The 24244-nt window shown below is 41.6% G+C and overlaps 1 protein-coding gene across 2 annotated transcripts in view; it reads left to right on the top strand.

Moving 5' to 3' along the window:
* Nucleotides 1-24244, top strand: part of stau2 (staufen double-stranded RNA binding protein 2) — an 89640-nt gene that overhangs the window by 52814 nt on the left and 12582 nt on the right. For both annotated transcript variants that reach the window (XM_042399684.1, XM_042399683.1), the window contains exon 14: nucleotides 9224-9337. In XM_042399684.1, coding sequence (XP_042255618.1) covers nucleotides 9224-9337 — 114 coding nt within the window. The remainder of the gene's footprint in view (nucleotides 1-9223; nucleotides 9338-24244) is intronic.

Here is a 24244-nt window from a genome sequence, read left to right as displayed (position 1 = left end):
AACTACTTTACATAAATATGACTTTATTTTTCTTCTATGCATCCGTACTCGCATTTATGTCAGTAAATAGACACACAAGCGTTAGTGTATTTGTATATTTCCATGTGTGTGTTGCTTAAGCAAAGAATTCAGGCTGTAATCGAGTATGCAGACAATATGTGTTCCATTGAGGGGATGTTTCGTATCATGTGGGTTTGTAATGAGAACCTCTGGTTGCCTACACAGCCATGTTAGGCAGACTTTTTAAGGCTTATGTATTCTCATGTGTTTTTGCGGGCTAAACCGACACAGATTTGAAATGTTTTCGCCAAAAAGCGCACTTGTCTGCTTTTCCATTGGACACGTCATGTGCCGCTTTGTGTGTCAGGCTGGCTTTTGTGTCGACCACACCGAACTACAAACAAGTAAAATCCACTGTGAGATGGGTTTTTTTTTTTTTTTTTTGTAGTAATTTGATAATAATCTTCTGGTCTGATTAGTTACTTTGTTTTTGTATTGTAATTATGTTATCCAAGTGAGCGGATTACAATGACCACCCAAAACTGGATTAAAGCAACTAAAGCAAGCACTGAGGACATTCTCATAGTGTCTGTTTCATCCATCCAGCTCCACAGACAAAAGCCCGGGCCTACCTGCTAAGCCCCTTCTTTTGATTTGATTGGAAAATAGCCTCTGGTGGAAGCTCTGACTGGATAAGCAACAGTGTGTTGTACTCACGCCAACTTGGAGCAAGGATGCTGGCACTTATTCCAGTGTGTTTGTATGTGTGTGTGTATTTCCTATTAATTTGGCTGGCGTGTTGTTGGCACGGCGGGTATGAGCGCTGGAAGTAGGGCAGAAACAAAGAGGCAGGAGGTAATAGACAACACATGGACCAAGGATGAAGTACTGAGTAAGAGCCACGTAACAGATTCCCCCTCTTTCTTTTTGTGCCTTCTCTCTCTTTCTTTGCTTTCTCTGGTTTATTATTGTTATGTTTCAGTCTTTCTGCACCTTCATCATAATCATTTCCTCCATCCTTATTGCTTCCATTACTACTTCACAAATGTCTAATATCTCTTGCTGTTTGTGTAGTTTGGAGATGTTGAAGGGTTTGATCCCGACATTGCAGTCACCAGCTGCCCATTTACTCTGCCATCACATTACTTAATAGACTACCACCGCTTCAGATTATTAACTGTTACCTCCTTTTGAAGCAAGCAAGACATTTTTAAATGGAAGATCAATGATTGATGGAAATTTGATGATTTTTTTTTTCCCTATCAGACTCAAATGAAGCCATGAAACACACCTGGACAAACCGGTCGCCTCTGTGCTGATTTATTCTCTCATTCCTGCACACCTGTTGGATGTCATTTGCATTTCAATACTCTTCTTGGATATTGGAAATTATTTTAACAGAGCAGCTCTCTCCGTTTCTGTATATGTCTTAATGCGGGCTAGCAGAGTGATTAGTGGTTGAGTCAAAGAAGAGTTCAAGAGGAGGAGGAAAGTGAGCAGAAATTAACAGAGAGAGAGGAAGTGTGTGTGTGTGAAAAGCCAGTTTCATGTGAAAGCAGCTTTAGTATGCGTCATCACACGCTGTGTTTTATTTGCAGACCAATACTCCGAATGAATGATCTGTCAGACACTGACGGCAAAGAGGTGTAACCCGTCTCCACTTACATCAGTGGCCAGTGTTCAGGCATGTGTGCAATTTGGATTGATTACACATCCTGTTTTTTTTAGTTTTTTTTTTAAAGATGACGATGATGATGATGTTTTTTTGTTTTTTTTTTTAAAGATGACAATGATGATGATGTTTTTTTGTTTTTTTTTACTTCCCATCCAGAAATGATTTTCAGCCTGCTATGTGCACATCACAAATTAGGTCCACTCATGCCCAAACATAAATCTGATAGAATCAGATCAGATTCATGATGAGTTTGAGATGAGTGGACCTAATTTGTTTACATCTGTATATCATTTGAGCTATAAATCATGCTCTCGTTCAAAGCAACGTGCAGTAGCTAGTTTAACAACAGAAAACCCTCATTTTAAATCATGTCTGCTCGGGAGACCAAATGTTTTCAAAAAAGTTCCGCTCATAAGTTGGATTGATCTTTTATTTAATACTGTATATAGAGCAGGTTAACCTTACTGAGATGCATAAAAAAAAAACAATATGACGCAATGCATTAAGCAAGCTCTCATTATTTTTTGCCGTGCATAATACAGTAAGCCATATTCCTAAGTAACTGGCAGGTATCGTGAATGTAGCACCTTTTCAGCATGAATTTGAAATTACACCCCTCATGAGGTTGTGTTGTGAGTTTAATAATGGAAAATATGACAGAATCACTTTTTGTTTTGGAGTTACGCCTGTAGAGTTTTGATTGTGGGAATAAAACTCTGCATAAAGCAGAATCTGATAGATTAGTTAGTACTGTTGCGGTGCATATAAAGTGCGATGCCTGCACTTGCCACCACGGGATCGCTCCCATGTGTGATATAAAAAGTTAAAAAGTATTTACACATTCATACGGGTCAGATCTTAACGCATTGTGACACAGGATATTGCAACATTTTAGCAAATGTTAATTTCCTCTCACATATGGCAATCAGAGATCAGCATACTGTGCTATAAAATTCCCAGGACATGTCTGAAAGGGCTGTATGGTATCTACTATATCTATCAGTTCTGTCCACCTGCTAAAGCCGTACGCAATTACACAGCAGAGATAGCTATCAGCTGAGTTATGTTATCTAGCCATGACTGGCTTAACTTGGCAGATGGATTTAGAGAAGAGGGGAGGGCCTGTGGTCTTTGCTGTGCTGGAATCAGAACTTCAATGTTGGAAATCCCATGTTAATAAAAACACTATCCTTGGCGGGTGGCTGGTGTTGATATCCATTCAGTTCGGTTCCCAGGATTTCTCACACTTTCACGTTGTTTGTTCTTCTCTCCCTCTGCTTCCTTCTTTGGCTGTGTAGAAAAAACCACTTCAAATAGTGCCGACTACACCTTGTACCCTGCCTGGCAGTTTCTACCCTCTCTTTTTTTTTTTCTTCTCTCTCTCCTTTTTTTTTTTTCCACCTTCTTCTTCTTTTTCCTCCTCCTTTCCTCATCTTCATTGCTGACTCTCATCTCTCTGTATCAACATCAAACGCCTGATCTGGTCCAAGCGTTCAAAGACTCTAACAGTTTGTTTCCAACCTTCTTGTCATCGTCTCATTTCTCTACTCTCTGTTTACTCTGGGATTTGCAATAGAAAATACATTTTGGGGAGGCTAATCCCACCACGTTTGATTTTTGCGGCAGCATGATGGCTTCCAGCTGCGCTCTGCGGCATATTTGTGTGAATAGCGATCTTCGAAAACAAGTTTTGTCGGTGGTATAAATCAGACTGTTAATGCTGTGCTGGCTCGGCGCACAGTCTCTCTGCTTACATGGTGGCCCTCTGTGTGCGTGTCGGTGCGTATGCCTGCAACTGTGTCTGTTTGGCAAAACTGAGTGATGATGTTTTTACACCACAATCAAGCCCATTTGCAAACCTTTAAATCAAACACCCTCAAGTGCCAGAACAACATATTGCAAATTTGAATATGCAGCATAATCTTTCTTTTTTTTTTTTTTTTTTTGCTTGCTTTTGTTCTTTGTATTTTGATATTATTGATCATATTTCATGTAATTCTCAATGCTAGGCAGAGATAGCAGTTGTGTGCCAGCACAATCCCAGCATGGGGAGATGGAGGGTGTGTTAACCTGGCACTTTGTTTGGAATCCAAACAGTTCTCTTCATTATCTGCACACTAGCCGCTGTTGTAAGAAACACTCTGGTCTGCATTCTTCCACCAGTTTAAACTCTTTCTCTACTGAATGAGCTCTTTCACAAACTGCAAACAGAGTCCCGAGTGTTTTGATGATAATTTAATGATGGATAATAACATAATGAAAAAGCCCTTTTGTGGGGTTTTCTGTGCCCAAATCTCTCTGGACATGGTGCTGAAGCTAAAACAAAGATGTCCAGAAAACAAGACAAGGTTTGATAGTAATGTTTAATCTTGAATGTTTCTCCTTAAGAAAGCAAACATTGCACTAAAACCAGATTTTGTTTTTCTACTACTGCAAAGTCATGGGCGAGCAGTGTACTTTTTTTTGATTTGCTTTGGTGTTAAGGTGCTGGTAGACTCTGGGAAGTCAGCGCACACTACAAAGAAATCGTCCCGCACATAACTTCCCGTAAAACCACTAATTGTTGATTTTACACTTTTCGTTTTTGTACAGATTAAACAAACAAGATATGCGTTCATGAGTGAGCTTTAGCGGTGCTGGGAGGCAGAATATTTTACCTTTTGGACAGAGCCACACTAGCAGTCCCCCCCCCCACTTCCAGTCTTTATGCTAAGCTAAGCTAATGGCCTGCTGACTCCAAGTTTCATTTGTATAGATATGAGAGTGGTATCAATCTTCTCATCTAAATCTCAGCAAGAAGGAGGTGGAACGGTTTAAAATATTGAACCATTCCTTTAAAAAAGAGAGTTCCTTTTCCACTGATGCGGCACATTGCAGTACTCTACACAGAGTCATAGTCATAGTCAAGTCATATAGCTGAATCATCAGCTTTGTAACAATGTCAGCATTTAAATATTTTTGTCACAAAAGTTATATTTTAATGTGATTGTATTACACTATACAGGCGTGTCTGTTTTTCCGGTCACTCAGGTTATTTCCCAACATGTATTTCTCTGAGAAATCTATTTGTGAAGCTCTCAATAATGATCTGACTTCAATAGAACTTGGGACTCACTTTGTTTCATCGTCTTGTGACTTCTCTCCGTGAGTCGAGCAAAGTGCACTTAAAAGTTTGTAGAGTAGCGGCTTTTGTTTGCCCCCATCCTCCTGCCATTCAGAGGAGTGAAAGGTATATCAACAGTGCGCTTAAAACACTCTTGACCCCAGAGGTCTCCACTGAAGTGGCTCGGCATGGACCTCTAATTGCTTCTCACCGACAATGACAGCGTTCCTCAGCTGAGAGGTCTTGTTTATTATAGTAAAGTCGAAGTTATTTCCGTGCTTTTTGACTCTCCACAGTTTGCACTCTTGCTTATTCTGGAATCAAGCTCTTTGTCCTGCAGTGCTTGTGTTCTGTGGTTTTAAGTGGAATGACATAACAACACACCTAATACGTATTTGTTTTTGCAGTTACCTTGACAGTATTGTGTAACCCAAACTTGACGATATGGACATTTGCATCTCTGTCCTTGCACGTGTATTTTCGCCTGCGTTTTCATGTCTGTATAAATTGAAACCTGAATTTTGAGTTTGTGGGTCTGCGCATGCATATTTTTGCACTTAACATAAATTTGAGCTTGTCTACATGGGTGCTATGACTGTGATTGCTTTTTTAGTTTGTGCATGTTCGTGTTTGTTCGGATGAAGAGGAGCATTTGAAGAGGAGCCATCCAGCTTTAGAAGCCAGATGTCAGAGGTCGTTCCACATTAGTGCCGCCGATCAATCGCAGGCCTTGCGTAACTCCCCTGCTTCTTTGTCTCCAAAGGAAGTGGATTAGAGGCTGTTTTCTGAGTTGGGACCTGGGATGATTAGTTAGGCCTGTTTAGAATGCATGCACTCACAGATGCATACAAACATGCACTCAAAACAGACGTGCTGGACAGGAGAATAGACTGTTTGTTTTTAAGATGCTCGTTATTTCAGTTTCCGCCAAATCATCTCAAACGAGATGTTCTTTGATGCTGACAGACCGGGCAACTTTCTTTCCTGCCTGCAAGTCAGAGTCGCTGGTAAATCCTCAAAGTAATCAGGCACTTGCGCTGTTTTATCAACAAGCCACCAAGAAAAAAAGACCTCCAGGTGATGATTGGTGACCTGCCAAATTTGCTGTTTCAGCCAGAATTTGGCTGGTGGTTGGAGTAAGTGATGTTTATTTATATAGTCGAACATCACATACAGTGTGTCAACTGGCATTATAGGCCCTCAACAGCAATGTTTCCAGATGCAGATCAAAATCTCTAACAAGGAAAAACTCCTAAGAGAAGACGTTTAGCAAATAAGGATATAGGCAAATTAAAAGCAAAGGAAATTCAAAGAGTTTCCACCTTCTCTGATAGCTAGGGATGCATTATGAGTAGGAAGAGTGGGGGGGGGGGGGGGGGGGGGCAATAACAAAGAATCAAGAGAATTTGTAAGAGTTAATGGATATTCAAAAAACAATGTGATCATAATCGAACAGAAAGATTAGAATGAGTCAAATAGTTTCTGGTAAATTTCAAAGGTATTTTGTTACACAAGCTTTACCCTGTGTTAGGGACTTATGATCAGAGATGCTTTGTAATTGGTAGTTTCCATCAACTGAACATGCATGTGTGCATACATGCAGACAATAGGTAAAGTAGGGAATTATTAGAAATTTGATATAGTCGAGCATAAATCTCTTTAAAGTGGTAGAGGGAGACTGCACGTCTGTTTCCTCCAGCACCGTTGCAGGGCCTCACCCTCGGCTGGAGTCCCGACAGCTTGCAATAGATGAAGCAAGTGGAGTGCCTGCTGATCAGACAGCATGATTACACCATACATCACAGGCTCCCAACCACAGGCCTTTATACTGCCTAAATGAAGCAGCATACTGGACAATTACACACACACAAAGACACAAAGATTCATATCTGCGTCTACACACTCCCTGGAGTACAGACACACAGTTCTGTTCCTCTTCACACGCAGGTTGAATTCAGAAGATTTAAAGTTACTACAAGGAACTTTTAAGTGGTTATGGAACAGTCTCATGATGCCTCTGATGCCTCTATGACCTACATAAGCAAATGAGACCATCAGCGAAAAGATCGGCTATTTCTGTATTCTAAATGCCTGCCGCTGGTTCGGATTCTAAAATCAGAGGAATGGATTTACGACACGCTTGATAACGTTAAAAAAAAGGTACAATTGGACTTGTTGTTGGCTTCCCGATTCATTTTAAAAAAAGACGAGAGAAACAGAGAGCATGCGAGGGAGCTGAGAGCCAGAGAGAGACAGAGGCAGAGACAGCAGCGGTGGTTAAGCAAGCTAGAGAGTGAATGAAGAGAGGGAGCAGCAGTGAAGCAAGAATAAAGGAGTGAATCTGAGAAATAGAACATTTTCTGATTGTTTCACAGCAGTTATGTTCCAAAGCACAAATAAACAGACCCAAACCTCTGCACAACCCTGCGGGAAGGTGGCGCATTGCCAGATTTGGTGGTGAATACAGCCTTACATGTAACCTAAGTGTACTAAAACAAAGTTTATTTTGCTTCACCATCATCATATTGCAATTATTAATCTTACATAGCCATAAATAGACACATAAACTCATCGCTATGCATCCTGCAAACAGCTGTGTTTAACAAAGAAAAATAGTATTAAAAATAAGTAGCTTCTTTCTTTCACTTACTTCCAAAACAAATGCACATGCTAGCCAAGATCTTTATGACACGAAGCAGTGGTGCTCATGGGAAATGCAGTTTTCATTCTGGGAAAACACTACCACTTCTGTCCACAGGGGCCGCTAAAATCAACACAAAATGAAAGACCCTTATAGTAACTTTAAGGCATATTTTCACACATTTCCAAGTTTCTGAAACAGGGTTCTTGTTACCAGCAATCATTTTCTTAATCCTGAGACGCCAGGAGAGGCAAAATGTATTTAGTTAAACCAAAGCCCCCTCCTCTTTTTTTGTTTCTCTCTTTTCTCTCTCCTTATGAAGCCTGGAGAATTTATTAGAGATTAACTTGTCAGAGAGGGCTTTTTCCACGGCTCACTTTACTACATTCATCATTCATACACATAACAGATAGCATTCCACAATTTATCACCGTGGGCCCATCTCCTCATCAGCAGGTGTGTGTGTATGCGCGCCAGTGTGCATCTTCTCATGTACCGTACGTAATATTGCGTGTTTATTCATCCGTCTGTGTGCGCACATGTTCATATCTTCGCGTGTTTGTGTATGTTATGATGGGTCTGCGTCTTTACAGGCAGACTTCCATGTGTCTGGCTAGGCTGGAGCGCGCACACACACACACACACTTTTCCACATACGATCATAACTCATTCAGAGAGAGACACACACGCCTCGCTCTGGAAGCTTTCAGTCACAGATCATATACATGTGCGTACACAGACACACAAGTTCAGCACGTATGGCCAACAAATTGTAGGCTAGATAAGCTGAAACTTTGAAACACACACTCCGACATTTTCTGCTGATTAAAAGAAGGCAATAACTTTAAAACCTCTCAGCCAACAAAAATATACAGAGACAAAGCAACACACACATTGTATATAAATCCAGCAGATACTGACATCAGCATGCTTTCACCACAGTGTTGTATAATATTAGCTGTTATGGAAATTATATATTGACCTAGATGTATGGTGTTTTAAGAAATTCCACTCACCATTACTGTGAAAGCTAGAAATAGCCTTTTTATTATGCCTGATTTATCTAAGGAGTTTGAAGTGCAGTCCATTTGTACTTCTGTCATGTTAAAAGCTACAGTCTTCCATACCTGCTAGCTTACTTTTTGCATTTGCTCATTGAAGTATTAAACCACTTTGATTCAATAATGTTCTCTTTTGTCTGTCCCTTTGTCTCTCTGCATCCGTCGGATACTTCTCCTCTAGTTATTTGTGCCATTTATTAAGATGCCTGCAGCTGTCCTGGGCATAAGTAGGCCAGGCAAACACATACAAAGACATACACATGCAAATACACACGCGTGTACAGAGTGAGAGGCAGTGAGAATTAGGGCAAACAAGCAGGCAGTATTACCAAAGCCCTTGGATCTCAGGAGCAGACTGTCCCAAAGGAGCATCATGTCATAACAGTCCTGATTGCACAGCATTTAGGAATGCCTGCAGTGTTAACCTCTCAATGATGAGGGGTCGCTAGTGATGTCATCGCTACCCACCACCCCACCCCACCCCCCCCCCCCCCCCAATCACACATACACACCCTTAAATTCATTCCCCCTCCATTGCCATCTCTGTATGTTGTGGAGTAATTGTCCACAAATGCTCTGTGGTGGCAATTAGACATGCAAGATTTACTCTCAAGGCAACCACTTCCAAAAACACAAGACTGTATCCCGCTGAAAACTGGAGATGATTCAGGTTCTCTGGTCTTTTTTGCTTTGATTGATCCTTTCCTGTATTTGCATTTGGCTAACTTTGCCCTCTCTTCCAGGTGCAGTACAGTGATGCACAGAGTGGTAAGGATTTTGTGACCTATCTGACCCTCTCCCCTGTGCAAATGACTTTCCACGGCACCGGGAGCACCCTCCAAGCCAGCCATGACCAGGTATTTGTGACTGTGTGTGTGTGTGTGTGTGTGTGTGCAAGTGTGTATGCAAGTGACAGGAAGGTGGGTGTCACACCTGTTGAATGCTTAGTGCTATAGGAGTAGTACATGAGAATCAAATACTGAATATCAAAGTTTACATCAAGAAGTTAAACCGAGTAGTCTTGGCATCAGCTGATAAGCAGCACTTATTTGTAAGTCACATGATAGATCAGCAATATATTTAAAGGCTGTTGAATGAAGCTGGTTAAAAACGCTTCATACAGTTTTGGGTTAATGCATCCTAAAGCTGTATTTTTTCATTATTATTTTTTTTCTACCTAAAAAAATAACATAAAAATTGTATACTTCAACAATGAACTTTATTATTAAAGATGTCACTAAGATAATAATACATTTGAGTTGAATTTTAAATTGTGAAGAAATAAATACACAATCCTAAATTAAAGATACATTCAGAAAAGTTAGATATACAGTATCAGTCAAATGTTTAGACACACTTTCCCATTCACCTGAATGAGAAAGTGTGTCCAAACTTTTGACTGGTACTGTACATAAAAATGCTTCCAATAAACCATTTATTGCTACATTTAACTGCTTTACGATTTCCTTATATATCATATCTACCGACATACACACACATGCCATTATATCTGTGATAACCTGCAAATGGAAATAATATTGGTCAGCCTCTAACCTTTAGGTTCTGCTTACCCTGCTTCAGTGAAGTGAAGCCTATAGTATATGTAGTGTTAGTACAGTATATGGACCATACTGTGAGCAGACTTTGGCAGGGGTCTGATCCTTTAATTAAGAAAGAAGCCTTGGCTCTGTGGCTTTATTATTAATCACTAGGGCATCAAAACCACCTGTGATAATAATCGCTCACTGCATTTCTTTCTGACATGCCTCCCACACACCTGCCAGTCTTCCACGATTTTCAATCCATCAAAGTAATCGCCATCCTGTAATCTAATGGAGTATCTTCACAACTTGTGGCGTACCCTTTTTTTCCTCTCGCTCCCTCCCTCTCTAGTTTTCTCACTCACTCTCTCGCTTACTCTCCGTATTCAGAAGGAGGCTCTTTGTCTTGTGTTGCCCAAGCAGAAAACCAGTTGCTTACATTCTATCATCTAAACATAGGACGCCCCTTTGTTCAGCAGTCTTCAAAGCTTTTAATAAAGGGCCGGCGCGGCCCTGAATGGGACAGCTGACAGGGGGCTAGTGCCGCCACCGCTAACTGAGAGCCAAGCCAATATAGGCCAGGCAGGTCTGCGTCCTCAGGACCTGTTGTTGCCAGGAGCATTGGGGCATGACCGACTGTTAGAGAAGGCCTTTCTTTTCCCTCTTCTCAGTACAGTGAGGAGTGTGACCACAAAGGGAGCATGTAACAATAAGGGGTCACCATCAGCAGCCCCCCAAACTCCGACACTTGAACAAAGTAAGCCTGAAGGCGTCATACACTAGGTTGAGTTTACCATGATGGTGATGCATGCTGCTGTGAGGATGGGGCGGTTGTTGACATACTAATAAGGCCCTACCTGTAAGTGAGTAGAATAGGTTCCTGCCCTGCTGAACCTCAGGCATCCTGTTGTACATATTTGGATCGTCATGTCTTTAAGTTGCCAATTAATAGCTCAGTAGAGTTCCACGTGTTTCCAGTGCCACATGTTGGCCTTGATGCACACACACTCACTTTTATCTATGTAATTAGACATTGTAAATCTGACGGAACAGGGGATCTCCTAGCAAAGAAGAGATAAACCTTTTCCTGGAGACCGTCTCTGCCACACATACACACACACACACACACACACACACACACACACACACACACACACACACACACACACACACACACACACACACACACACACACACAACTGATACAGTAACGCGTGGTGGCTCCAGTCCATTTCATTATACATCTCTCTGGGAATTTCCTGCTATGTTATCTGCGCGCTCATGGAGGTTTATGTCAGATAGACAAGAGCGATTGATAAAGATCAACAGGCAAAGGAAGTCCTCTCCACACCTCACTGCCCGTGATGTATGAAGGAAAAATGTGTAGGATGTGGACTCCAGTTATGGATGAGCGGCTGAGGAAATTACCGCACCTTCTTCGGGCAAGACAGCACCGGATGGAACGTAAGCAAGAAGTGGGTTAATTAATTCCGATTGGAAACGTTCTTTTATCAGTTTGATTTACAGCTTTGTGACTTTGTTTCACAAAATAAAAAAAAGCAATTGTCGCTCACGCCTCCATTGATTAGAGTGTTAAGATGCGTTTCTGATTATTCAGTTAATTTCATTGTGTATTTTTGTGGCATTTCAGACTTAATATTTAAAGGATGAGAGCTATAAAAGAGTTAGCATCAAAGCATGTTAAATCAGAAAGAGAGACATCAGCTACTGATTACCACACTTAATTAGCCTCCATCAAATGGCTGTTAAACGATTCCTTGAGGAGTACATGGTCACAAAACCTTTTACAGATGAAAAATGTAATCTCATCAGTTAATCAGCCAAATGTAGATAAGCAGCAGTAGTAATAGTGGTAGCAATGCTTACTATAAATAATGCTTAAAGGGACAAAACTTTGTTGTTTTTGGTTGAAGACTCCCACCACTATGTACTCCTCCTACTTTCTTTGCCTCTGGTGCACTAGGTCATGCTCCCAAAGAGCTTAGATGTACAGTAAATGTGGGCTTTTGGGAGGATTGTATCTTTAACATACTGAAAGAGACGTGAATTGTGAAAGATAATTACCTGTAAAAGGTGCAGAGTTAGTAAAAATGTTTGTACAGCCTGCTGTTGGACAGTAAACCTTCATGATCGAAAGCAGCGGTGTTGTCAGTGTAATTTTAACAACGGTCTGCTCTTTATCAACAAGTGCACACACACACACACACACACATAAACACACACCGCTGTGCTTAGGTGCCATAATCCTTGGCCTTGTGCAGACATTCCCGGAGGGCCTGTATGTGTGAGAGATATACAGCTGAGTGCTCTTTCTGACCTTATGTGCCATCCACTCTGTGCCATCTGCCAAACACATGTGAGCCCATAGGCTGCTACGCTAGCTGAGGCTCGCCTCGAGCCGAAGATGTTTGTCAACATGTCCTCCATTTTGGCTCTCAATGATTATTTTTTTTGATAGTTTCAGCCTTAGGTTACAGGATGTTTAATTAATATCTTGAGCTACATAAATGAGAAGAAGAAAAAAACTGCACTTGTTGACAGCTTTTTGACTGAACAGAAGTGTTGTACAAACAGTGTTTAACCCTGGCCTCTTGTTCTCAGTTACCATACTCAGCTGCAGGATTATTTTTAGGTGGCCTCTTGTTTAAAGCGCAGTTGAACTTACAACCACGAGTTACTCCGTGAAAACAAACTTCCAGCCTTTGAGTCTGCTCAAACACTCTCAAGGTCATATCAATTTTGTTCAGCTAAAGCCACTCACTCACTTGATATCAAAGCCAAATTAAAGGCCACGGCATAGGGATATATTTAGACATCTTTTTCAACAGGACTACATGCTTTTTTAGAGAGGCCGATTTCTGTGTTTGTTCTCCAGAGCTGAAGTAACTCTTTGGCAGTCCCTCTGTGGCGGCAGTAGGACACCAGGGGGGCCAAGACCCACTGAGCTGCATTTGAGGTGTCGCTGGTCCAACATGAGCGGGCCGCAATCGAAGATGACAGGGTGACTGTTGTCTGCCACCAGACTCTGTGTGTGTATTTGTGTGTGTGTGTGTATGTGTGTATGTGTGTGTGGGTGGGTGGGTGGGGGGGCGAGGGGGTGAAGGGGGTTAGTTTGCGTGCAGTAATGTCCTCAGCTGAGCCACCCCGGTCCCAGGGGCCCTGTCTGCCAGATTGTCAGCTGTGGCTGCTTGGGTTTCCTGCAGCAAGAGCACATTTTAGCTGATTTGATATGACATGTTGAACATAGTGAATCAGGATTAAAATGTGTTGTAGACGTGTTTTCAGGTAATGAGGTCCGCTTTTTTGGATTGATTTTTGTCCCGTTTTTTTTTTTTTTTTTTTTGTGAAGTTTGCCAGTTTTCCTCAGTCTCCCAGGAAATGTTGTTTTTCTCTCGTCGCTTTGTAGTTTGTCATCTAGCTAAAGGTTAAGTCTTCCGCAGCCCGTTTATGAACAGACCTTATTCATTGACATAGTACTATGACTCCCCTTGTGAGAAGGCCTTTCACTAAGCTTACATCGCCTTAACACAACACCATTTGGTCACATGCTTGCTCTCTTGACTGCCTCTTTTATCTTACGCCAGTTTCACAAACACATACAGATCTCATGCCATCAGGTTATCCAAAACTCCCTACACAAACAAAACACTGGACAGTTCTGCTGAAATTAATTGGGCATCTGACCTTGTCCCTTGTAAGCAGATTTTTGCTGCAAGCAGAGCTTGCAATGAGGAAACAAAGGATGAAGGGACAAGGCTGTAGGGGCAGTGATAATGAGGGTCAGTGGTGAGGATGTTGCACACATTCCTGCTTTCATTCATCTGTTTAGGGATGTGTTGAAGATGGGTCAAATGAGGGGAGAAAAAAAAAAGAGTGACAGTTGGAGAAGGTGGTGGCAGCGAACTGATTCATGGCGTGGTGACTGCTGGGATGGTCTTCAGAGATCCCCCGTGGAGCTCAGGAGAACAGCAGGAGAGGGAGCTGGAGAGGGGTGGAGGTTGCACGGGGCTTGTGTTTGAAGTCCTCCTTCCCGACTGGAGCGCAGACATTACCCCAGGCTGGGCTCCTCTCAGGGGGTCCCGCTGGAGTGTTACCCAACCAGGCAGGCAGCTGTCGGACACCCTCTCCTCCCTGCTTATCTGTCTTGTCTGTCTCCTCTTTATGTGCTAGTGTTGTGTAACCAAACACAGCACCTGGAGGTATCCTAAATCACTGTGTGTGTGGAGGGAGTGGGGCCTAATCTGCATCAAGGTTTTGAATGAGTGTGAAGCAGACATTTCTAGACTTCTGACTACATTGATGACCTTCTGCCGGTGTTGTTTGAACGTGCTGACTTGGCGGGGAGCTTTCAGTCAGTCATTTAAGGACATTGTAGCTGAGAAATCTGATGAAACCCTCTTGACAGGATTTAAATGTTGAGAGTTGTGACCAGTGTCCCTCTGACAATGTGGCAAGCAATGACACTGACAATACTAAAATGCCAAAAACATTCAATCACAGACTCTTATGTGGAAGGCGGTTGCTGTTATGCAGTAATTGTCAAGTTAGCAGAATTATATTCTCTGTAGGCAAATGATCTCAAAATATAGGAGGAGTGGGGAGTGGGAAAGCAAGCATTATACAAGTAATTAAGACAAAAATGGTGAGTGTTTTTGCTATTTTGTTTTCCCTTGAACCTGATGTTGACACATTGAAGGGTTGGGTTAAATGCAACATGCCAAAAGCTTGAAAAATAGATAAAAAATATTTGGCTAGTTTCGTGTCACAGCTGAGCGTAACGATGATTCAAATTTTTGGCCCGCAGAAGCGTTCATCTGTGGCTTCTATGAGTTTTGTCAGGCCAAAGACTCCATTGCAACACTGCAAGAGGTCATAAAAGAAAATGCAAGTACTGTTATGACCGAGAGTACATACAAGGGTGACCACTCTCGTTTTGACTAGCCAAGGCACAGTGTACGTGATGAAACAAGTGTACTTGTAGTGGAAGAGCTTTCTGTTAAATCCTGTGCATTCCGGAGCAAAGTTTTGTAAGCTTGAACTGGACACAAAAAGGTTCATAGGGTTGGGGAATCACTATTACTGGGTTGAACAGGTGAAGGGGTGACATGAATGTGGGATATCAAGTATGATGCAGATTATAAACTGCTGAATGTTGGCCAGAGCATTGACTTTGAGATGAACTTTAATCTATTTTTAATATCTATGCTGTTTGAACTCTATCAAATTAAGGTTGAATTTTTTCCTTATTAACTCTGAATAGTGGCATGAGCTGTGCTTGTGAGATTTCATTGCAGATATTTTTTTTTTTTTTTTTTTTTTTTTTTTTTTTGCATTTACAAGATCGATATAGAGATTGATAAACCTAATTCCTTGTTTAAGTTTGAGATCTAATACAGGACAACTACTATAGACAGTATACCCACCACTATAAATGTTTAGAGCTCACCTGCATCATCAACTCAGAGTAACAGTGTGAATAACATTAGGCTTATGTGCTAAGTTTTGCACAATTTCTTAGAGATGCTACATTACCAAGAGATGTTAACTGTAAAAAGTTGAGACCTTTTATTAATATAAGCTGGGTGGAAAGAAAATGTGGCTGTGAGGGGCCTTTGGCAGGGTAGAAAATTCTTGTTTGAGCTGAGAAAATGCATCAATGCTCTCGCCGTTTCATCAAAGGAAATGGAAGTATTATGAGGGCTTGTCGGAGTAACAGTTTTAATGACATTCTTGAAAGTGGTCAGAACTATGAAAATCATATTGATCATATTAGTGATCTTAGTGGTACAGATGAAAGTTATGGCAGAAGAATAACTTATTTTTATTTTATTGTGTGCAGAGGAAAAATATGTACTGGCGGATACGTTGATTTCCCTCAACACAGGCCGGTGTGGTCTGAAACTGATGCTGTAAGATAGGTGACAGTAAGGCACATGGAACTCATCACATCACTGCTGCACATATAAAAATGTGTTCTGATGTGCAAACTTGCATTTTTGCTCTAAAAGAAATCATTGGCAGTTTGTGTGTGTTTTTATTTAAGTATTTTAAGTAAAATCAATTTAATGTGAAGATGATCCCATACTATGATCCATGGTCCTGAATACAGTTAATTGAATATATAAGAAGACATGATCAGACTTTGCAGCAGGAAGCACATGCGTGCACAGCTCTCATTCTTCACTATAATTAGCTCACATCATACAGAACCAGAGGGGGAACAGTGAAAGAGACCTCCCCTGCTTCCCCTCAACACCACCTTTCAAAGGAGCTAGTACCTCGCCTCCCTCCCAAACACCACCTCACCCAGGACTCCCACTGTAGACCTAACCGACCCCTACTGCTCCCCCACCCTGTTCCCGCCCCGGAGAGAGGACAAAGTAAAGCATCCACGGTACGATCCATCACTCCCACCTGTCTTCCCGCATGCCCTCCTCAGGAAACACCTTTCAGACCAGGAGATTAGAGTGTGACGGGAGAGGAGAGGAGCAGTGAAAGAATGATGGAGGAGGTGGAGGGAGAGGGGGTAAACGATTCAGAGAGGCAGAGAGAGAGAGAGAGAGAGGAAAAGGGGGGAGAGACGGGGGCACCGGAGAAGAGGAGTTGGAGAGAAATTGATTGAGTGGGGATGCGAGAGATTGATGGAGACAGAGAATGAGAAAATTGGGGATACAAGCGACTGTCTTTTTTTCTTTGCACATCAGAGGAAGCAGTGGCCAGTGGGGGGAGAATAAACATGAACTTGCCCATTAGGGGACTCATTGATAGCTCCAAGTGGCCCCTTGGAACATTAGCATGTCTATTAAGAGTTGACATGGTGTGGAACTGAACATACACGCACACACACACAAACACATATGGTTACACACATGCAAACACTTAAGTAGAATGGAGCCAGATTGACTTTGAAACGTATGAAAGATGAGCAACAAACTCACATTGTTCACATAGTTCACACTTGATGCAGCCTAAGATGGAAAATGGTGAAAAGTCCAAAAATGAAATTCTATGGTGTGGCTGGCATTGTATCAACAAATAATGAGAAATACCTCTTGTATTATCAGTGTCCAAAACTGCCCCAAAAACCATGAGTTATGTGTTTATAATGCCTCTTTTGTCTGATCAACAGTTAAAAAGATGAAGTCAGGAAAAAAAGGCGACAGTCCATAATTAAAAAACAGCAAAAAAAAATCAGCTCATATATTGGTTTTTTAGATTCATTTATTCTCAGTCAATGGGCTCTTTTAGTTGAATTTCAATGGGCTGAGCCATTGATTGTGAAAACCAATCTGTTTTTTATCTACGGAGTGCAGCCTTTTTCCTGACTTTGTTCTGGAGAACATAGACTGTTCTTTTTTTAAAGGCAGAGCACCTGACTGAATTTCCATGCAGGAAAAGCTCATCTGTTTCCTCTTACAAAGTTAAAAAGATAGATAAGATATTCAACTTACAATCATATAAAAAAGGGAAAAACAATTAAATCCTCATTTTTAAAAATCTGTAACCAGCAAATATTTGATATTTTGAATTGATTACCTAGACAACTGCCTAGCAAAATTCATTGAGAGATTATATTTACCTTTAATAGTATAGGATAGATAGGATAGTATAGGTTTTGAGATAACCGCAGGCTTTGAATTTTCTGCTTCTATCAGTACAATAGAGATGAATAGAGGTTTGTCTGTAGTGCTTAAAGCAATGAAAAACTACAAAATATTTAACAGTGACATCTCCTTCTCTCTAAAACGAACTCCCCATTAATGAAGATAACACACAAAACATGTTGTCAAGAGCTTTCATAGGGACTGTTTGTTTGGTAGAAAGTATGAAAGTAAAGTCAGATGAAAACAGTACATACTGTGTGTAAAGAGTGAGAAAATTTAAGTGAATCGACCCTTTAACACCGTGTAACAAAGCAGCCGAACTTGGGTCATGTTGCATGAGCAGTATGAATTAACACTGACATAAACCTCCTGTGCAGCGCTGTGAAGACATTACCTCAAAACTGGTTTGCATGTGACTCATGTCATCAAGACTTGAATGAACACAGAAACAATCTGTTACAAAATAGTGTTTTTGCAAAAACTAAACTGCTTACTAGAGCCATGCTGTGCAGTCTACAGTACATTCTGTTGCCTTGGCAGTGATGCATCTAAGAAAAATAACCCATTTATGAGGGATGATTAAGCAGGCCTCTCTCACTATTTACCCACAAGTGCTGGCTAACCAGATGATAACAGATGATAACTTCTGTTCTGCCCTTATGAAAACAAAACTGAAATGCTTGTGTCTGAGCTCCAGGCTGTTGGCATGTGTTTGTAAAGTATGTGCTAGGAAAGTAACTTGACCCGTCTTAGTTGTCAGAGATGTGTAAAATTGTCAGACACTTAAATATATGGTGAGCATGAGTGCTATTTCACTGACAGATAGTGTTACCCTACCTGCCAGTTTAGATTAAATTCCATAATGTGGAATTTCTCTGACAGCTGAATTGTTGATGTGATACATTCAGAGAGCTGAAAACATTGAAGCCTTGTCCACAAGTGATGGTAAATGGGGTTTTATTTGTATTACTAGTAGTAGTATAAGTAGTATTTTAGTACTTGTAGTAGTGTTATCATTGTGATTAGATATTATTGTTAAGCATTTGGGGAAGAAAGTGAGTAGGAAGTGTTTTTTAATTCACGGATTATATCTGTTTTTATGTGGATACAAATTAATTGTTTTCCCTCCCTGTTGGTTTCATACCTGTCAGACCAGTGTGATTGCTTTAAGGCAACAAATGTGTTAGATTCATTATCACCTCCGTGCTAAGAGGAGCAAGATGTTTTAGCAGTGGCCTTGCAGCCTTCACTGCCGTTAGGCTGTGTGTGTGATTTCCCACACACACAAATTTGGCACAGCTAAAGGTCTAAACCAATCACACCTCCCTTTACTCATCACCCCCATGGGAGGCATAAGCAAGCCAGGCAAGCTAATTCGCTACCTACCGCTCTTTGAGGCGTCTTTGGCTCATTAACGTAATGTCATTTGATACTGAGTGATAGTTCGCCTCGCTGAAAAGGTCCCCAAGATAAGGGCCAGGTATTTAATCTTTTCCTCTGCTTTGCCATCTCCTTGTGACAACGTGTGAGATGTGTCACCTGTGGAGAAAACACCTTTTCTAACACCAACACGGTTAGGTTTTCACTCTCCAAAGGTTAACATTTCTCCTTTGTTTCATAATCAGCATTATGCAAACTGTTTTATTGTCTCCTATTGTATGTAGTTGTCCCAATATACAAACCGCACTGCAGCAGAGGGATATTAAGGAGATATTTTGAAATGCTCAGCCTCTGCTTCAAAGACATGAAAGTGAGCATGAATGAATATTTTCTTTATTTGCCCTCATGAAAGAATCAGCTTTACACAAAGTTGTTAAGGCGATGTGTTTAAGGACACTTTCATTTGGTTTGGACCAGGGAAAAATGTTATACAACGTTGCTTTTTATTTCTGGTGCGGTTTGCGTTCACACTGGCTTTTTATAAACGCACCAAGAGCTGTAAACATGAAGTTATACAGACTGACAGGTAATTCATTGAGTGGACAGTTTTGGCGACTGTCATGCTGCATCATCAGCGCCACATGGACCCTTGTGGGGAAATCAAATTGTGGTGACAGACAGAATGTCATGCTGCACTTAAATGCCTCTTATGTGTTCATTTACATTCTTTGGTGTCACAAAGAGTTCACAAAGAAATAAGAGATTATTAGTATCATCAGAGAATATCCCTGTAATCACATGCTGATACGCAGGTACATGTTACTGTGGTTATCAAATGATTGGCACACATGGCTTATACAGCTTATTATAAGATCACTTCCTGAACAGTTTACAATCAGCAGATGGGTTTATTAGTTGCTTAGCTTTTGAAATAATGCTAATCACATAGCCACTATAATAAAATCCTGTGGTTGGTCTGTTTGATTTCAGATCTGAAACAAACCGCACCAGAATCCGTTTGGAGACCCTGGTTTTCAGGTGGTCTCAATCTGGTAGTTTAGCCCATATCCGGAGTTCTTGATGGTTTTTCCACCAGCCCAAACAAACCAAACTAAACAGAAGGCACTAGAATTCATTATAACCAAATCCACAGGTTAGATGTGAAAGCACCATAAAGGCTGGCTAAACTCCTGTTCCACTGCTTCCTAGTCCCCCCAATCTAGTACACGGACAAAACATAAGACCACAAAGCAACACTGACGCTGTTAGTTACGTCCCACGCTTGGAGAGTTGCACAATGCATTGAACATCTATGGTGTAACCACTGCATCACAACACTCCATGGAAAAGCTCTGAATGTTAAAAAAAGCCCTTTAACTTGATATGTGACACACATCTTGTGGTTAAGAGCTTCTAAGAATTAATCATCATAAAGTGCTCCAAAAGCAAATCACACACTGACAGTAATTGCAGGCATACACGTTTACCTCACAGGCATAAATACAACCACACATATACATAGAACAACAATCGCACATTTTACACAATGACCTGCATTGTTGCTTGTAATTATCCTCTTTTGTTGCTTTCCTGACTTAATGAAATCGGATCTCCCAGATGCTTAGATGTTATTTGTTTGTAAAAGTTGTTTTTGATTTCCATTATACACAATATGATCACGGTATGTCTTTCTGAAATTATAGGCTATCACTCAAATTTCACCGACAGGTCCACAGTCATACAAGACATGGCTCCTCCTGCCTGGAAATGTGCCTCGTAGGATATAAAACAGATTTTTTTTGGGGAGGGGTCAAAAAGATGAGTCCTTCTGTCTGCAGTCATGAATTGGGCCCTAAATTACCCTTATTGTTCAGCAGCAGGTAACGACGCTTCCAGTGGTGGGAGTCAGGTCGTGAATGTCCCATGTTAGGATCAGTGCTTTGTGGCTGCGTACTGAGTTATGGAGATGAGCGTAGCGACTGGGGAATGTTTTTCTGTCTGTCTGAGCCCCCCCCCCCCCCCCCCCCCCTCCCTCCCTCCCTCCCTGCTCCCAGCCCCCCCCCCCCCAGCACCACCTTCCTCTCATCTGGATGTTAACGCATTCTCAGGCCTCAAACAGCAGACATTTTGAAACACTCAAAACAACAGCCACATTGGGGGTTAACACCAGTTACGACCGAGGTGTCACACACTCCTGCGGTTTAAGTAAACACTGTGTGTGTGTGTGTGTGTGTGTGTGAGTGTGTGTGTGTCTGCCTGCCTACCTGACTCATAACAGTATCTTCATGGATCTTCTGAATCTCCTCTATAAATAAAGTCACAAGTGACACCTTGTGTTCTGTTTCACATGCAAATTCAGCCCAACTCTTTGCATTTAAAGGAGATAAGGGCAGATTAAGCAAACCGCACTGTCACTACCTAAATGTGAGAGGAAGAAATCACAGTGATGAGTGAAACAGGAGATGCATAGCCTTTTTTTTTTCTTTTTCTTTTTTTTTTTTTGAAAAAGGAGATCAACTGTCCTTTTGCATGTCTTAGCTAGCTGCACAACTAGCAGTCTTGCTCAGTCCTGTTGAATATGACAGCTATCACAGGCTTGGAGGCTTGCAGTGATTTAGCAACCATTCATTCTGAATTTGATCCACTGAAATGATAAATGATACTAGTCCCAGGTGCACAGTGTGAGTTTTAAATTGTATTTCGACTTCTCGTAACAAAAAAGTAATTTATTTAGGTGTCCCCCAAGGTTTTGTGTAAGGGTCCCTGATATTTTTCTTTTGCTACTCTTTGTCTTTTAAAAAATATATTGATTGCAGAGAAATATATTGTTTCCTTTTCATTTATGCCCCAAGAGTGTCTTTATGCATCGCTGTTTTGATGATGTGCTATCTGCTCCATCCAGATGATGGTGTAGGGAGACTATATATGTAACAACAAAACCTGTAGTCATCTGGCTTTGTTATGAATGCATAGACTCAAGCAAACCACAGAATGTCATTATCTCAACGATCACTTATACTTCTATAGAAGGCAAACCTCAATTTGCCATGGAGAGAGGGGAATTATGGTTTGATTGCACTTCTATAGATGCACCGTCAACTGCACACATGCAACAGATGAAGGCTTTTTTTTCTACACTACATTCACATAAGCCCACTAGCAAACATTGTTGTAGAGTGATGCCATAATGACTTTCCCAAAATGATGTGATTTATTGTACATGCTTTCAATTGAGAGGTCTAATGCAGCATAGTTACTAAATAAACATTTGTTGTAGAGGCCCCCTTTTCCTCCGGGACATTGTCTCTATTCCTAATCTCCCTCTACTTCTCTCTAACTAAAACTCATTCTCTTTTCTTTCACTCTCTGTTTCTCTGTCTGTCTTTCCCTCTTTGAGTCTCCCCCCCCCCCCCCCCCACCCACACACACACACACACACACACACATATCTCCCTTGTGCCCAGTGAGTAAACGTGGAACCGTGTGAGCCTTCAGGAGGACTTTGAAATGAGACATGGCTGGGACATCAGAGGACTCTGCCACTCTCAATGAAGCCTGTTTGATTTATAAGAGAGCAGGGTGTGTGGGGGGGGAGGGGGGTTGTTTCCAGAGGCACACAAGGCCACAAGGTCCTCCATTAGTACCCTGACCCCTGTTTCATGGGACCAACCACTGCATAGGAGGAGAGGGAGGAGAAGAATGGAGGGATGGATGGATGGTGGACATGGGGGGCTTATGTGTATGTCGGGGGGGTCTTTCTTTTATAACATAGAAAGTCTGCTATTTACATTTTCACCGCAGAGAAGGCAGCAGAAATGAGAAACCCAAGCTCGATCATTTGTCAGCGGCCTGCGGTGTCCTGACTTAAACGTCTGCTGCTTGTACCTGATCCCTCGCTCAGGCTTGCCCCTGCTCCCTCTTTTTACGATTCTCCTCACAGTTTTACTGTCCGCAATCTAATTAGCTGTGTCTTAATCACGTGTTAAAGCACAGCGCCTTCCTGGTGTTTACTGTCTGTTTGCCATGCTGTAAAAATGTGTGAGGTGGCTCGTAAAAAGCTTGCCCACCGAGGATTAAGTACTTGCTCCTTTTTGTGGATAAAATCACCGCATCACTGACAAATAATGGGTTATAGCCTCTGAACTTTGTTATTCCAGAAAAAGTGTAATGCCAGTGTACTTGAGTGTAGAAAGGGTTTAACATTGCTGCATCTATTAAACCTTTTAAACACTTCAGGGAAGGCCAGCTATTTCTGAGAAAACTGGAAGTGAGATATGCTGATCCAGTCATTTAATTGGTCTAGTCCATGACACTTTTGGGAAATACGATATTTTAAAAGTATTTTATCTGGCCGAAATTGTGGCATACAAGACTTATTTAATTGCCTTTGATATCCAGCTTTAGAGAGGATCATATCATGCTGTTTTTATTCTGCATGTGAGGCCCACCACTCCTACGTCAGTCTGTGTTTGCTCGTCACGTCAGCCACTCTGCGCCTGGTCTTGGCTCACATCAGTGTTTGCAGACTGAATCCATAACACGGCTTTGTTCCTGTTGAGATTTGTTCCTCTTGTTTATGAACACATTGTGGCAGGCCTGCTTGCTTTAAACCAACACGGTAATGGCATTATGCTAACATTTTAAGAAAGACATATGTTTTCAGTGTGCATTACATTACATTTTTCCCCATCGCGATCCATCTTTGGCTAGTTAGTGTGGCCCCTGGACCTATTCATCAGAAACCAGCCTGGTTGGAGGAGGTTTACCCAGCAAGGCCTGCCTCTTGATATAAGCATATTGGAATTTATTGTTTTCAGTAAACATGCCTTATATATAATCTGTGTCTGCAGTACACACTGCCAGTTGCCATAGGAACATAGTAGGGTTTACATAACACTTCAGGGGCTCCCTCAGGCATGATGGGTCTCAATCGACCCCTGTCACACAGTGAGTTGCAGACCCACTCAGTATTTCTTGGGATTTAGGTATAAGACGAAACGTCCATCCACATCTTATAGGCCCAGCGAGCATGCTGGGTAATGAGAAACAGTCACAGGCCTTGCGGGGATCCATGGCAAATTATAAAACACTGCAACAGGTTTTACAGGCGTGTCCCTTGTGTGTATGAGGTGATTAAAAGTTAACGCAGAAAGGAGCTGAGGGAGCTACAGGGAGGAAGAGACAAGAGGAAGAAGGTGTAAAACGCCGTCTGACTGCG

Source organism: Thunnus maccoyii, chromosome 21 (assembly GCF_910596095.1).
Source record: "Thunnus maccoyii chromosome 21, fThuMac1.1, whole genome shotgun sequence".
Lineage (NCBI taxonomy): Eukaryota > Metazoa > Chordata > Actinopteri > Scombriformes > Scombridae > Thunnus > Thunnus maccoyii.
The sequence above is the reverse complement of the archived record's forward strand: the minus strand, read 5'-3'. Positions and strand labels throughout refer to the sequence as shown.